Source organism: Peromyscus maniculatus, chromosome 12 (assembly GCF_049852395.1).
Source record: "Peromyscus maniculatus bairdii isolate BWxNUB_F1_BW_parent chromosome 12, HU_Pman_BW_mat_3.1, whole genome shotgun sequence".
NCBI classification, from domain to species: domain Eukaryota; kingdom Metazoa; phylum Chordata; class Mammalia; order Rodentia; family Cricetidae; genus Peromyscus; species Peromyscus maniculatus.
Window position 1 is genome coordinate 78,352,802 of NC_134863.1, and position 15,476 is coordinate 78,368,277.

General features: G+C 37.8%; 2 protein-coding genes across 2 annotated transcripts; both read right to left on the bottom strand.

The window, feature by feature from the left end:
• Positions 1 to 9,737: 9,737 nt before the first annotated feature.
• LOC102912054 (keratin-associated protein 20-2-like) lies at positions 9,738 to 9,935 on the bottom strand. Its single transcript, XM_006987907.2, has one exon. It carries the CDS (start codon positions 9,933 to 9,935, stop codon positions 9,738 to 9,740), a length of 198 nt encoding a protein of 65 aa, XP_006987969.2.
• A 5,194-nt stretch (positions 9,936 to 15,129) lies between these two features.
• Positions 15,130 to 15,273, bottom strand: LOC102911731 (keratin-associated protein 20-2-like). Its single transcript, XM_006987906.2, has one exon. It carries the CDS (start codon positions 15,271 to 15,273, stop codon positions 15,130 to 15,132), a length of 144 nt encoding a protein of 47 aa, XP_006987968.2.
• Positions 15,274 to 15,476: the final 203 nt, after the last annotated feature.

Genomic DNA, 15,476 nt, shown 5'->3' on the forward strand with positions numbered 1-15,476 from the left:
ATTTATTTTTTCTCTAAAATCATGGATAATTTTCTAACATCCTCTTTAATCTCCAGGTCTTTGTGACTGGATTAGTAAAACAGCTGTATTAATAATCAGTGAAACAGAAGCAGAAAATAGAAAACAAGGATAAAATAAATAGAAATCAGATAACAAACTGACAAATTAAAGTTCCCAGATATCAATAATTACTTAAAATATAAATGCTCTAAATTCACCCATGAAAGGATAGCATAAGCAGACTGGAAAAATGTATGATCCAACAATATACAATTTGCATGTAACTTACTAAAGAAAAACAACCTCTTAAATTTAATATAAGTGATACAAATACTATGGCATGCAGCTATTAATAAACATTGTACTAAAAAGCCACTTTGGTTAAAGGTTCTGTTCAGTAACAAGTAGCTTCTTATTCCCCTGTGTGCATTTCCCATGAGGCATTTGTCTCAGGCTCATACAACTGTGATTGCTGCGTTCAATTGTTATGACCAGCGCTGCTGTAACATTTCTATCCACAGTTTTGTAAATACATTTTTTGTATTTTTCTCTTTTATTAATTTCTTCCAATTTTTTGTTTGTCTTTCCCTCAATTTCTTTAAGGGAATTTTTCATTTCCTCTTTAAAGAACTCTATCATCTTCATAAAGTTATTTTTAAGGTCGCTCTCTTCTGCTTCTTCTTCAGGTCTTGCTATTGTAGAACCACTAGGTTCTGGTGGTGCCATATTGCTCTGTATGTTGTTGTACGTATTTTTGCACTGGCATCTATCCATCTTTTCCTCCAATAGGTGCAACAGGTTTCTGTGTCTAACTGCTCTTGGTCCAAACAGAGCTTTTGGTCCAATCAGGGTTGGCAGATTCTTGTCTGAGGGATCTGCTCTTGTTCCTCTTGGCTTAATCAAAACTGGCAGATTCTATGTCTCAGGGAGCCATTGAGGTCACAGGGGGACCAGTGGTTTGGGGCAGGGAGTGAGTCTTGTAGATTACAGGGTCAGGTGGGATGGGGAATAGGTGGGGATGCTTGCCTGCAGGAATCTTCCCTGCTGGCTTGCATCTGGGGGAGCAATGGGTGGGCAAAGGGGGGCACAGGTAGTGCCTCCAGGGTCTGGGTGATTTTTAGCTAGTTGTCTCTCATTTATTTAATAAGTTTATTTAGATACTCTTGAATTAGAATATGTATGGATTGCATTCACCTCAAAATACTCATACAATCTCTTCTTAAAGTTCTGTCAATTTATTCTTTACAGTTTGTGTTGAAATCATTTTATGTGATTTAATCTAAATAGAACTTTTCGTAAATTATTAACCCCTCTAGTACCATTTAGTCACAAGATAATCCTATCCCAACAGGAACACATACCAGTTTTCTGTAAACCAATATACACAATTTAGAAGTCTACATGTCTCTATAAATGTTGCTTTGTGGGGACTGGAAAGATGACTCAGTTTGTAAGAGCAGATGCTACACTAACATGAAGATCTAAGTTCAGATGCCACCAACCACAGACAAAGCTGTGTGGTCTCCATCCCCAGGAGGGTTAGAAACAAGAGGTCGCTGGCACCTGCCATCCTAGTTCCACATTCAGTGAGAGTTGCTGTATCACAAAAATAAGGTGCAAAGCAACAGAACTAGGCAACATCCTCCTCTGGGGTGCATAAGCACATCGTCTACACACACACACATGCATTTGTGCTCTCTCTCTTTCTCTCTTGCACTCACACACATTCACATTCACACTCACAAACTCACACTCTCACACACAGAAATACACTCTTTTACACACATGCTCACACAGACACACACATAATGCATGCACACACGCACACTTCTTTTTATTCTGCATGCAATATCAACAGCATTATTTAGTTTTAAAACTTTGATAGCTTGCATTGTGACTTTGTATTTGATCTGTCTCAATGTAACTTTCTAATTTGGAAGTTGTGTAGACTTTCTTGTTTCACTCTTTTCATAGTTTTCTAAAATTGATTATATGTGACTAAAATTCAAACCACAACCTGAAGTGCATTATAGTATTTGGAAGCTTGCTTATGGCAGCTTTTCCTCAGGTTTAGAACTCCTCTTGCTCACTTAAAAACCATGCTTTCTAACTTCAGGTTCAGTTATTTTCAACTTTCTGTCAAATTTAGTAAGTGCACCATTTTTTAAACTCTTTATATACTTGTTTACCTTTATTTGAATTACCTACTCATATAGTTATTCATGGTTATATTACATTCTTTACTTGTATAGTTTTGTTACCTTAAAGTGTATCATATCTGTTATTAATGTGGGTAATGCTTATTATCTTCATATTAATGTTAGCATATTATATTAGATTCATAATTAACTTTCAAATACATTTGGCATATTAGGAGAGTGTCTTTTTTAACAACATGTACTTAACACTGTGCTTATCCAGACTTTAATTTTCTGAAATTTTATTAATAAATTTATCTTATTTATACTATTTACCAATATATGGATATAAAATATGTATGTATGGGTTTACCATACCTTCACTGTTTGATCTTTTCTCAAGGTTTCCATATTCCATTTTTTGTTTAGTCAGATATTTTATATCCTACTTTTCTCTCTTTTAAAGAATTTTTAATTTCTTTTTTATATGTATGTGTGTTTTTGGTTGTGTATGTTACCAGAATATAAACACGCACACACACACACACACACACACACACACACACAGTACAGAGAGAGGTAAGAAGACAACATGTAGGAATTGGTTGCCTGCTTCCAATTTGAACTTTGAGGCTTTGAACTCAGGTTGTCAGGCTTAGTAGCCATCTTTTTTATCTACACAGCTATTGCCCTGGTTCTGTTTTTCTATCCCTTGACTGGAAAATTACATGTTGTTTTAATTTAGATGTTGTCATTCAATAAAGAATAAAATATATTTTTTTAGGTCATATCTTAAGTTAAATTGGCATTTTATCATTCATGTAATCCTAAAGCCTTAAAGTATGTAACTGTCATTATAAAATTCCATCTTTAGTTCTATTGTTTTAGGTAGTTGATTCTATACATAATCTCTTTGGTACTCCACAAATATGAAAGAGGATAAAGATGATGATCAATAGTTACTGTGGTAATCACTACCCCCTTATTCCTCAATCTTAATTGTGTTTTCAAGAGAAACAATTTTTTGTTCATTAACAAATTCTTCATAGTATATCCTTTAATGTGTCTGATGCCAATAAATGCCTTGTATTTGTATGCCTGGCATGATTGTTATTTCCTTTTACCATATAAATATTTCCACTTACAACTATTAATTAAGCACTTTAAAAGGCCATCTCTAAAGAAATCAAACAAATTTGGATTTGCAGCATAATTAAAATTCTGGCATTAGTTTTCACAGATTTATAAATTGTGTATCCTCAAAACGAACGTTAGCCTGTTAAGATGATCTTAATTAAACTTAGAAGAGAATAGAAAAACATTTTCAGTAATCCAGGAAAGAAATGCTTCAATTACAAGAAATTCTGAAGGGAAAAAGTAAAATGTTTCTCCTTTCACTGGTCAGAATTCCTCTACCTGAGTGCTTGAGAAGACAGAAGAGTCACAGGGATGCTTGAGAGTAACCAGTGATTTAGGTAAAAGCTAACATCACAAAGTCACATGTGGTCCCACTACTCTTCTGGGATAATACAGCTTTCTCCTCCTTTAGCCAATCTTGTTCAATTTTGGCTAAGAGCCTTTTACTGGAATATTTATCATGAAATGCTTCTAATAAAAGACCCTAATAAAAGTAATTCCTAGTTCCTGTGGTAAATGAAAGAAAGTAGAAACAGAGGAAATAATATGGAGTTGTTTTCAGAAAAGGCTGTGTAAGCTTCCTTTGTACACGTAAGTAATGTAACCCTTTCAGAGACATAGCTCAGGTGCCATTATGCAGTTCCTGTTTAGAGTGACAGATTTAAATGAGCCTTTGTCTTATTCTAACATAAGATTTTAAGATATGCATACGTGAACATAGTTGAGCAAGTGTCCTTGTGGTATGATTGAGCATCCCTTGGGTATATGCTCAAGAGTGGTATCATTGGGTCTTCAGGTAGATTGATTGCAGTTTTCTGAGAAACTGCAATACTCCAAAGTGGCTGTACAAGTTTGAACTCCCACCAACAGTGGAAGAGTGTTCCTATTGCTCCACATTCTCTCCAACATAAGCTGTCATCAGTTTATTTTTCTCTTAGCCATTCTGAAAGGTATAAGACAGTATCTCAGAGTCATTTTGATTTGCATTTCCCTGATGACTAAGGATGTTGAGCACTTCCTTAAATGTCTTTTGGCCATTTGAGATTCTTCTGTTGAGAATTCTCTGTTTAGCTCTGTAGCCCATTTTTTAATTGGATTGTTTGGTGTTTTGATGTCTAGTTTCTTGAGTTCTTTATATGTTTTGGAGATCAGCCCTCTGTCATATGTGGGGTTGATTAAGTTCTTTTCCCATTCTGTAGGCTGTCACATTATTTGTAATAGCCAGAACCTGGAAACAACCTAGATGTCTCTCAATCGAAGAATGGATAAAGAAAATATGGTACATATACACAATATTATTCAGCTGTAAAAACAATGACATCAAGAAATTTGCAGGCAAATGGATGGAACTAGAAAATATCATCCTGAATGAGGTAAACCAGAATCAGAAAAACAAACATGGTATGTACTCACTCATAAGTGGATACTAGATGTAAAGCAAAGGATAATCAGACTACAACCCACAGCTCCAGAGAAGCTAGGAAACAAAGAGGATCCTAAGTGGGATTCATGGATCACTTTGGGAAAGAGAAATAGATGAGATCTCCATGAGTAAACTGGGGGGAGGGGGAGAATAAAGGGGAGGGGATGGGGAATGAGAACATGAGGGAACCATGAAGGAATGGGATGGTTGAGCTGGGGGAGGGATGGAACAAGAGAGCAATAAAAGAGATCTCTTGATAGAAGGAGACATTTGGGGTAAGTGAGAAACCTGGTGCTAGAGAAATTCCCAGGAACCCACAAGGATGACCCCAGAGTATACTACTAGCAATAGTGAAGAGGGTGCTTGAACTGCCTTACCCCTATAATCAGATTGGTGACTACCCTACCTGTCATCATAGAGCCTTCATCCAGTGACTGATGGAAGCAGATGCAGAGATCCACAGCCAAGCACCAGGCTGAGCTCCAGGAGCCTAGTCAAAGAGAAGGGTGAGGTCAAGATCATGACTTTGGACTGACAGCTGTGGAGCCTGCAGGGGACTGGGCTGGGCCCTCTGCATGGGCAAGACAGTTGTGCAGCTTGGTCTGTTTGAGGGGCCCCTGACAGTGAGAATAGGATCTATCCCTGGTACATGAGCTGGCTTTTTGGAGCCCATTACCTATGGTGGGATGCCTTGTTCAGCTTTGATGAAGGGGGAGGAGCCTCAACTGAATGTACCAGGCTTTGCTGACTCACTGTGGGAGGCTTTACCCTGTTGGAGGAAGGGATGGAGGCTGACCTGGCAGAGAGAAGGCTGGGGAGAGAGCAGAAGGGGGGATGAAGGGGATTGGTATGTAAAATGAATTTTAAAAAAGATATGCATACACTTATGTCATAAGAAATTTTAAAACTTTAACTATACCTATAGATGGCCAGGAACATGTGATAAAGGATATCATTATCTAAAATGACATTTTTAGGAACATTTACCCAAGCCAAGAATATGAAATTATGAGATATTTCTAAATAAAATTAAAGTCATAGAAAAATGGAAAACTATCTTATTTTTAAGTACTGACAGAATTAACCTTACTAAAATTCCATACTACTAAAAGTTATTGGTACATTTATGATTTCATGGTTCCATATGAATTCTCAGGTTGTTTTTTTCTATTTCCCTAAACAATTAATATATAAATAACTCAGCAAGACAATTCAGAGTGAGAAGAAAATCTATACAAAGAAAAATATAGATACATCAGGTACACAGTTGTTAATTAAATTTATATGGAACACTATAAGTAAAAGGTAAAATGAAAAGAACCTGAATTAAAATGAGCAGAGAATTAGAATGTCTATTCACAAAAGAAAACAAATAGAACACACATATCTAAGATTCATGATAGCTGTGGATAGTAGACAGTTTTCCTATGTTTCTCAGTCATTCCTGTTTTGTCTTTGGAGAACTCTATTTAGTTCCATTGCCAGATTTTTGTTTTGTTTTGGTTTGGTTTTGGTTTTTCAAGACAAGGTTTCTCTGTGTAGTTTTGGTGCCTGTCCTGGATATCGCTCTGTAGACCTTGCTGATTCACAAAGATCCACCTGGCTCTGCCTCCTGAGTGCTGGGATTAAAGGCATATGCCATCACTACCCAGCCTCCGTTGCCAGATTTTTAACTATGTTGTTTGTTTTCTTGATGTTTGGTTTTTCAGTTGTATGTATACTATAGATAATAACTTTCTGTCAGATACATAGCTGCTAAAGATTATTTTCCCATTTCGTAGTCTTCCTCTCCACTTGAATGACAGTGCCCTTTGCCGTGCAGAAGCTTTTTAGATTCATGAGGTCACATTTATTAACCATTGGTCTTGATGTCTGCGCTACTGTGATTCTGTTCAGAAAGCCCTCTCCTGTGCCAATGAGTCTGCACGCATTCTCCACTTTCTCCTCTATCGGATAGAAAATTAGTAAGAGGACATGGGGTAGGCCTGCAATGGGTGGGCCAGAGGGTGGGTCTGTAATGGACTAAGGGGGACTACTGATACAGGCAGATTTTAATGTGAATGAGAGCGGAGGGTCTGAGGGTAGCCTAGAGGGGAGAACACAGGGAAGGACAGCAAACACCAAAGGTATTTCAAAAAGTCAGATGGAAACGTACTACATGGGGAAGACTCCTAAAATGCACACACACACACACACACACACACACACACACACACACACACACACACACACACATAGTTTAAATGGAGTTGCCTTATTACAGGGCAACAATGCCCTTTCTGGATATCACAGGACAATAAGCAAAAAGTCCAATTCCAGGAACGTGTTTCCTCTCTTGGAGTTGTTAGGAAGTGAGGCCTCATAGACCAGCAAGCATTGTAGGTTATTGCCAATGCTTTTGGTCAACCCCAGAACTCAACAGTCAGACTCTACTGTTGAAGACACCAAACACTCGAGTTAGAACTTGGAGAAATCAGCCTGGTCCCCACCGGAAAGCTTCATCACTATCAGCCTGCCTTCACAATGCTCATGGAGGAGAAACGGAATCAGAAATCTTTCCCAATTTTGAACCAAACCTGTGAACTGCAAGAATTACTGGCCTGCAAAGACAAGTTCACTGATGCAGTAATTCATAAATGTCAGGGCAGTAGCCAGCCACTTTCTGACTGCATTTCAGTCCTGCTTCCCAAGATGAAACACATGCCTGACACTGTTATTGGGCTAAAAAACCTGTGGCTAAATGGGTCATAGGCCCAAAATAAGAACAGAACTGAGTACTGTATTATCACTCTGTTAAATGATATTAAGTTGACTCTCCAAAACATCATTATACCCATAAATTAGTGTATCTCTAAACTCTTGTCAGAGAAGATTCTTTTGATGGTAGATAACAACACAGAGATCCACAAGTGATCAAGGAATATCAGATAACATGCTACAGAATGCACCATTCTAAGTAGGACCTCTATATTATATATTTTCCTCCCCCCCCAAGGTTCAAGGATCACTGTGGAAAGAATAGAAAGATTCTTAGAAGCCAAAATTTGTAGATGACTAAGAGGAAACCCTGTTTTCTGGACATAGCAGAATAGCTGCACCTATCAGTCCATTACAGTTGAGACAGAATAGACAAAATACCTATGTGCCTGACAAAATCTCATCACAGAAAGGGGAAGTTGGCAGAAGGGTTCTACCTCCACATGAGGAACTATTTGCAATTGATAGCTGCTAGCATCAGGAGAGTCAGATTTCTTTAAGGGTACAGCCCGTTCACCCTTCAGTGAGGCCCATAGAACCGTGACTATATGGGCAGCATATACTAAACTTAATGAATTTTTTTAAAAGCTGGATTGGGAGAGGAGGGAAGACTAGATGTGGGAAAAATAGGGGAATGACTGTGATCAAAATATATTGCATGAAATTCACATAGAACTAATAAAAAGGTGGAAATAGCCTTGTGAGTGACACCAGCTGACTTCTCATATTGAAATGGCTACAGAGGGAAAATGGATGGTAGAGAACATGGAGGATAAAAGGAACTCTGGACACTGTTGGGAATGTGCATGACAGCCATTGCAGAAAACATTGGTATAGACTACTCTCAAAATGGTCGTAGAACTTACTTATTGTCCTTCTGAAAATTTAACTGACAAAAGAATTTGGTCTCAAATATAGGTCTGTGACTACCGAATTCATTGTGATGTTTCTCATGATAGAAAAGATGTGGATTTAATGACTCTTAGTGGTTTATCATTATACCTGTAGATCAGTATATGTCTCATCACAAAAGCATTTTTCAGAAGATGCTGATTAACACAGAGACCCACAAATGATCACAGTACAGAAAATAAGAGATTAGGGAATGCCTATTCCTAAACAGGATGTGTATTTCACAGCCTGTCTTCTCAGGTACCAGAGAGCATTGAAGATGAAAAACAATAGAAATATTGTAAGAGTCATAAACTGGTGACTGAGTGTTAGGAAATAGTGTTTTCTGGACAAGGCTGGACATGGTGCATGTGAACTCACAGCAGCTGAGACAGTGTTCACAAGCCTGACAGAATTCCAACATGGAAATAGAAGTGGGCATGAGTTCCCACACCCAGCTAGGGAGCTATTGATAGCTGATGATTTCTGGAGAAGGAGAAACCTTCTTTAAGGTTGCAGTCTTTGGTAGGTAGAACAAGCTGTAGTGGATGGCCGTCTATTCAAGAGTATGTGGGCAACACAAACTGTATTTGATCTTTTGCTTGGTTTTTAGGGTTTTTGTTTTGATTTGTTTGTTCTTAAAAAGTACACAAAGTTAGCTGAGTAGTGAAAGGGGTGTGGACTTGGGAGCAGAAAGGCCAGGGGTGGATATGACTAAATTATATCACATGGAATACTAAAAAATAACTAATGAAAATGAGAACAAAACTAAATTTTAAAAAGTGGAGGAGACGATACTTCAACTTCAGTTTTACTTAATGGAAAAATCAAATTTTTTTACTTATAAATAAAAACCAATTTTATATCATTTAATAAAAAAGAAAGGCTATGAGAACAACCCAAATGTGTATCAATAGATGAATGTTTAAAAGAAATGTCTCCCTTTGCTTCTCCTGCTCCTGCATTCTTTATCTCCTCCTTTGCCCTCTCCTACTTCTCTGTCATTCATCCACAAACAACTACACAAACGTGTCAAAGTAGACGCAAACACTCAAGCATATGTCTGAAAATGATGGAGACTTTTAAATACACAAAAATATTCTCAATTAAATAGTTTATTGAAAAGCATGTATTTTTACACACAAGTTGAGAGTCCAACTGGCTCACATTTTATGAGGCGTTTTGTAGACAATGAAGAACTCTACAAGCTGTCATCTAGTCCAACTGAGGGTGAGAAGTAATACAGGAGTGTTGTATTTAATTTGGTTTATTCAGACAGCTTAGTATAATGGGAAATTTGAAGTTAGGAATTTCTGATGTGAGGAAACTTGTAGAAACTTCCAGGAAGACTGCAGATTACAGCCAATAGGCTGGACAGCTGTAGAAAATCATCAATAGAAGCCATAAGACCAGTATCTCCTACAGCAGAGTGGGCGGCAGCAGCCATAACCACCATAGCCACCATAGCCACCATAGCCACTGTAGCTACCATAGCCACCATAGCCACAGCCATAGCCACAGCCGTAACCATAGCCTAGGCCACCATAGCCATAGCCCAGGCCTCCATAGTATGCGCCATAGTAACACATGGTGTCAGTAAGTGGGGATGAATTACTGGTGTTCAGCTGAAGACAACAGTAAGTTCCTTGAGTCTGGAGGTCACCATTCAGCAGCAGCCTTTTATACACCTGGGTTGTTGTTGGCAAAACCACAGGCATTGCAGCATCACATGTCTCCTCTGTGCTTCAGAAAACATCATGAATTGTGATTTATTAGTACACAAAGCTGCGTAACTGACATAATTATGTCCCTACATCGGGATGCCATGGCCAAATTGTACGTCCTGATTCAGTTGTCAGAACTCTGAGCCATTCTTTGTTTTGTTGAGTGAATACATGGTATAATTCTGACAGATAACATAAATCATTAGTTTTCTGTTTTCTCCATTTTATACTTGCTTGATTTTCATTACCACATAGGAGGAAGGTCTGTGTGTTTTTCTTTCATGTTATTTTGTTTTGTTATTTGACAACAGTCTTACCTGGAAGAGTACATTTCTGTCATTTTCCCCATGAACAGTGAGTTAACTTGGTTATGTTACTGGTTACATTATTTGTGACTTGGTGGCAAGTGTTAATATATTTGGATATATTCCTGACCACATTGTTTTCCCACATATTGTTTTAAAATCATCAGTAAATAAAATACCACTTGTGTGGAAACTGTATGTGCTCTATGTTTCTTTCTGTGAGCCCGTGCAATGACTTTGAAGATGTCACTTTGAAATGTACTATGATTGTGTGGGTAATCCCAAGTCAGCTTGGGTTACTAATGTATTACTGTTTTGTTAGCAGGGCATACAAGTGCTCTCACACATAGCTTTACAAGAGAGCAGTGACATCACCTATCAGTTTACAGATAGCTGGAAAGATATTTCAGTAGATAAGAGTACCTGCCATGAAAGCATAAGCAACTTGGTTCAAGTCCCCTGAACCCACATGAGAAACTTCATACTGTGCCATCAGTGACAAAGGGTTAAGAAGCAAAAACAAACAAACAAATAAAGGTTGTTAAACATGAAAAAAAGAAGCAGGAGGATTTCTAAGGCTTGCTGGATGCTAGGAAAGCTCCATATGCAGGGAGAGAACCCATCTCATTGTAATAAATTTTGTTGAGAGAGAACAGGGCAGACAATTTCTTCCCTCGCCTCTATACATATTCACCCAACCAACCACTTATATATGTATGCCTACTAAAAGCACACGTGCGCACGTGCACACACACACACACACACACACACACACACACACACACAGAACATCAACTTCTATGGGTATGCTTCAGTGATGGGACCTTTGCCTTGTGTGCACAAAACATCAGAAACAATCCTGAAAATTGTCCCCTCTAAAGAACAACTGTTCAGACTCCTTAAGATTGATCAAATAAGCCACATGCACTTTCTTTGTGCCAGTTTGTAGGTGGAGGCTGGAGTATTTCTATTAATGATGCAAAGCCTTTATTGGAAGGCATGGTTTTGTTTGGTTTGAACATTTTATAAATTTATCAAAATATATGCTGTAAAAAATAAAACATATCTAGTAAACATGTTGAGTTCAGGGAGTATAACAGTGAAAGAAACAAATATATGTAAATGAGATAACATCATGGTAAATACATCTTTTGGATGATTTCATGAGTAGACAATTTCCCTCTGATTTTACAGCACCTAACTTGAAATTCTTTGGACCCACAGACACTGCCAGTGATATAATTATGATCATTATATAACAAACCAGTCTTGCATATATAGAGAGAGCCTTATATAAAACCAAAAAGTATATGAAAATAAAATTTTAAACGAAAGGAATAAAAGTAAGCTTCAATCTACAGAACTTGTATAAAATTACCTGGAATATACCAAATTAAACTTACATATATGAACAATCAAAGTTAACATTCAGAAGTGAGAGAAAACACATGACATTTGACTTTCTGAGTCTGGGTCACCTCACTCAGAATGAATTTTTCAACTCTATTTATCTGAAAATCACATAATTACATTTTCTTAACAACTAAATAATATCACATTGAGTAAATATAACGTGTTGAATTATGCATTCATCTGTAGATGGACATCTAGGCTGCTCCCATTTCTTGGATATATGTGAATAGGGCAGCAATGAATATGAATATGAATAAGCAGGTAATTTTGTAGTAAAATGTAGATTCCTTTGCATACAGCCAAGCCTAGTATAGCTGGATCATGTAGCAGATCTCTTTCTAGACTTTGAGGAACCTCCATATTGATTTCTATAGTGGCTGAGCCAGTTTGCACTCCCATGAGCAACAAATCAGTGTTTTCTTTCTCTAACTCCACATCAGCATTTGCAGTCAATTGTGTTTTCCATCTTAGCCATTTTAACTGGAGTAAGAAGAAATTTCAAGATAATATTCATTTGCATTTCTCTGAATGGTTAATGATGCTGAACAGTTTTAAAATGTTTCTCATGCATTTATAGTTCATCATTTGGGATATGTTTGTTTAGTTCCACATCCTATTTTATAATTGAGTAGTTTGTTTTCTTGATGTTCAGGTTTTTTGAGGTCTTTGTATATTTTAGATACTAGGCATCTATTGGAAGTATAGCCATTAAAGATTTTTCTATTATATGGGATGCTTCTTCATTCAAATAATGATGTCTTTTGCTGTACAGAAGCTTTAGTTTTGTGAGTTCCCATTTTTCGGTTGTTGGTTTTAACAACTGTGCTTCTTGGATTTCTAGTCTGAGAGTCTTTCCCTGTGCCAATGAGTTCTAGTGCTTTGCCTACTTTCTTCTCTATCAGGTTCCATTATCAATGTGTCTACTGTTATGCCAACACCAGGCCATTCTTATTGTTATAGATCTGTAGAGGTCAGGAAATTACTAAGAGGACATGTAGGGGGCAGGGCTTTGAAGAGAGTAAAGTGGAATGGATTAATATAAAAGTGTAAGGCAGAAAAGTAGATTGGGAATGGGGGGCAGGAGGGCATCAAGGAGGAGGAACTAAAGGTAAAACACTACAGGCTAAGAAATAAGAGGCCCTGTATCAACTATGGGTTAGCCTTTCTGTAATTGTTAGCTATAAAGATCCCATAGACACCCCCAAAATGACAGACTTTTGCCAGTCCTCTTGTTTAGCTTCTAAGACTTGATGGTAAGATCTGATTGCTGAAGACAGCAAATTCGTGAGTCATAGAACATGGAAAGATCAGGCAGGTAATTATATGGAAGTGTTAGGCCCTACTAGATAGTTTCCAAAGTTGTGGAAAATTCTATGTATGCTACATAAGGGGAAAAGGAGCAATGCGTCTTATGTAGCTGTAAACCCCGCAAGCCACAGTAACATCTGGCCTGGCAAGACACACCCACTTGTTCAATAGTAGGAACAGCATGGGAATCAGGGACCAGTTAAGTGGATGTAGGGCACACTTTATAATATGAAATTCATACTTGGTACCATTCTCAGGCCAAGAACCTATGGTTGGACATGTGTTTGGACCTAGAGGGAACCTGTTATTGCTATGCTGCTAAATGAACACAATATTAAAGACTAACAATGTCTTGCCACTATGACCTTGACTGATGCACCTCTAAATTTTCTTCAAAGAAGTTTATTTTTGCAGTAGATGTTGATTATTGCAAAGACCCATGACTGGTCAATAAGCAGAGTATAAGAGACTGCAGAATACTCAGCCATCAATGGGGCATCAATACCATACCCCATCCTCACAAAGATCTGGTATCATTGTTTACAGAAGGGGGAGGAGAAGATTGTAAAAGCAAGAGGTAATGGATGAATACAAGCACACATTGCTTTCCAGACACAGCAAGAAGTGTGCACATGTGAACGCACAGCAGTTGTGACAAACGCACAAGATCTGTGCAAGCTCAAACCAGACAAAATCCCAACATGGAGAAAGGAGGTATACACAAGGTCTCACTACTAGCTAAGGAGCTGTTGGAAATTGATAGCTGCTAGAAGATGGTTTCTTTAGGCGTGTGGCCCTAGGGAGGTCAACCATGCTTCCATGGATGACCACACATCCCAGAGTATATAGGAAGTATCAAGCAGGTATGTTTAATATAATTATATTATTATCTCAAAAAAAAAGAAAAGAAAGCATTTTTCAAAATGCTAGCTCAACAAAAAAGTGACTCAAAGTAGTATGGACAGGAGGAAAAAGGAGGGTAGATCTAGAAGAGAATTACAGAGAAGGGTAAATATGACCAAAACACAGTTTATGAAATTCTCAAAGAAGTAATGTTTACTCTAAGAATCAATTTGGTTATGAAAACTGAAAAGAAAACCAATATATACAAGAAATAGGTGATTAATAACCAAAACTAGGTAATATCTCCAGCTAAGAAGGAGGACAATAGTAAGCTGATGCTAACAAGATCAGAGATTGGAAATCTCAGATGACAAAAGGGCAAAATAAGGTTCCATTTCACTAATATCTCAGAATTACAAATCAAAGTCACAATAAGAATTTAGCCAACAGCTGTTAATAAAATGGCTCTTTGAAAGCATATGGGTATTAGAAAACATGTGAAGAAAAGCCAACCAACCCTCTCTTCTGTGAGAATGGTGTGTTGACAGCCATTGTAGGAAATACTATGTAGACTCTTCCTCAAATATTCATAAAACTAACTTGGGATACTTGCGAAATTTTAACTAGAAGACAAAAGGTTGTGACCTTAGAAAAATATCTGCACTATCAAATTCATTGTGACATTACTCGCAATTGCAAAGATATGAGAACAACCCAAATGTCTCTCAATAATAGATGAATGCTCAAAGGAAATATTTCTTTCTCTGTTTCCCCATGTTCTTCCTATTTAACAACAAAATACACACACACACACACACACACACACACACACACACACACACACACGTGACCGAGTGGACAGGACTGCACAGACACCCATCCCGTATTGATGGAGACTAATAAACAAAACCAAAGGAAACAATATTTTCAGTGAAATGGTTTATTTAAAGGGAAATTATTTTAATACAATAGGTAAGAATTTAACTGGGTCTCATTTTTCAAAGACATTATGAATACAACAAAGAATTTCTCTGCAAGCTGTCATGCTGTCAATATACAGATGAGGAATGATGGGCATGCTGGATTTTGTTTATTTTTCCTCAGAAAGTTTAGTGTAAGGATGGAATTTATGACAACTTCTAAAAATTTCAGATGTGCAGAAAGTTGGAGTGAGCAGCTACAGAATCTCCTCAGTAGAAACCATAGGACCAGTACCTTCTACAGCACAGTGGGCGGCAGCAGCCATAACCATAGCCACCATAGCCACCATAGCCATAGCCTAGGCCACCATAGCCATAGCCCAGGCCTCCATAGTATCCGCCATAGTAACACATGGTGTCAGGAGTGAGTGGTCTGTTCAGAGAACGATAAGCAGTAGGTTTCTTGAGTCTGGCTGTCACCATCTGCCAAGGGCCTTTTATACAGCTGGGTTGTTGTTGGGGAAAACCACAGGCATTGCAGCATCACACATCTCTGCACTGTGCTTCAGAAAACATCACGAGTTCCAGGATTTACTGGACAGACAAGGCTGTATAAC

Excerpts from the sequence above, each read along its gene's own strand:
- LOC102912054 (XM_006987907.2), bottom strand. The coding sequence starts at position 9,935 with ATGTGTTACTATGGCGCATACTATGGAGGCCTGGGCTATGGCTATGGT.
- LOC102911731 (XM_006987906.2), bottom strand. The coding sequence starts at position 15,273 with ATGTGTTACTATGGCGGATACTATGGAGGCCTGGGCTATGGCTATGGT.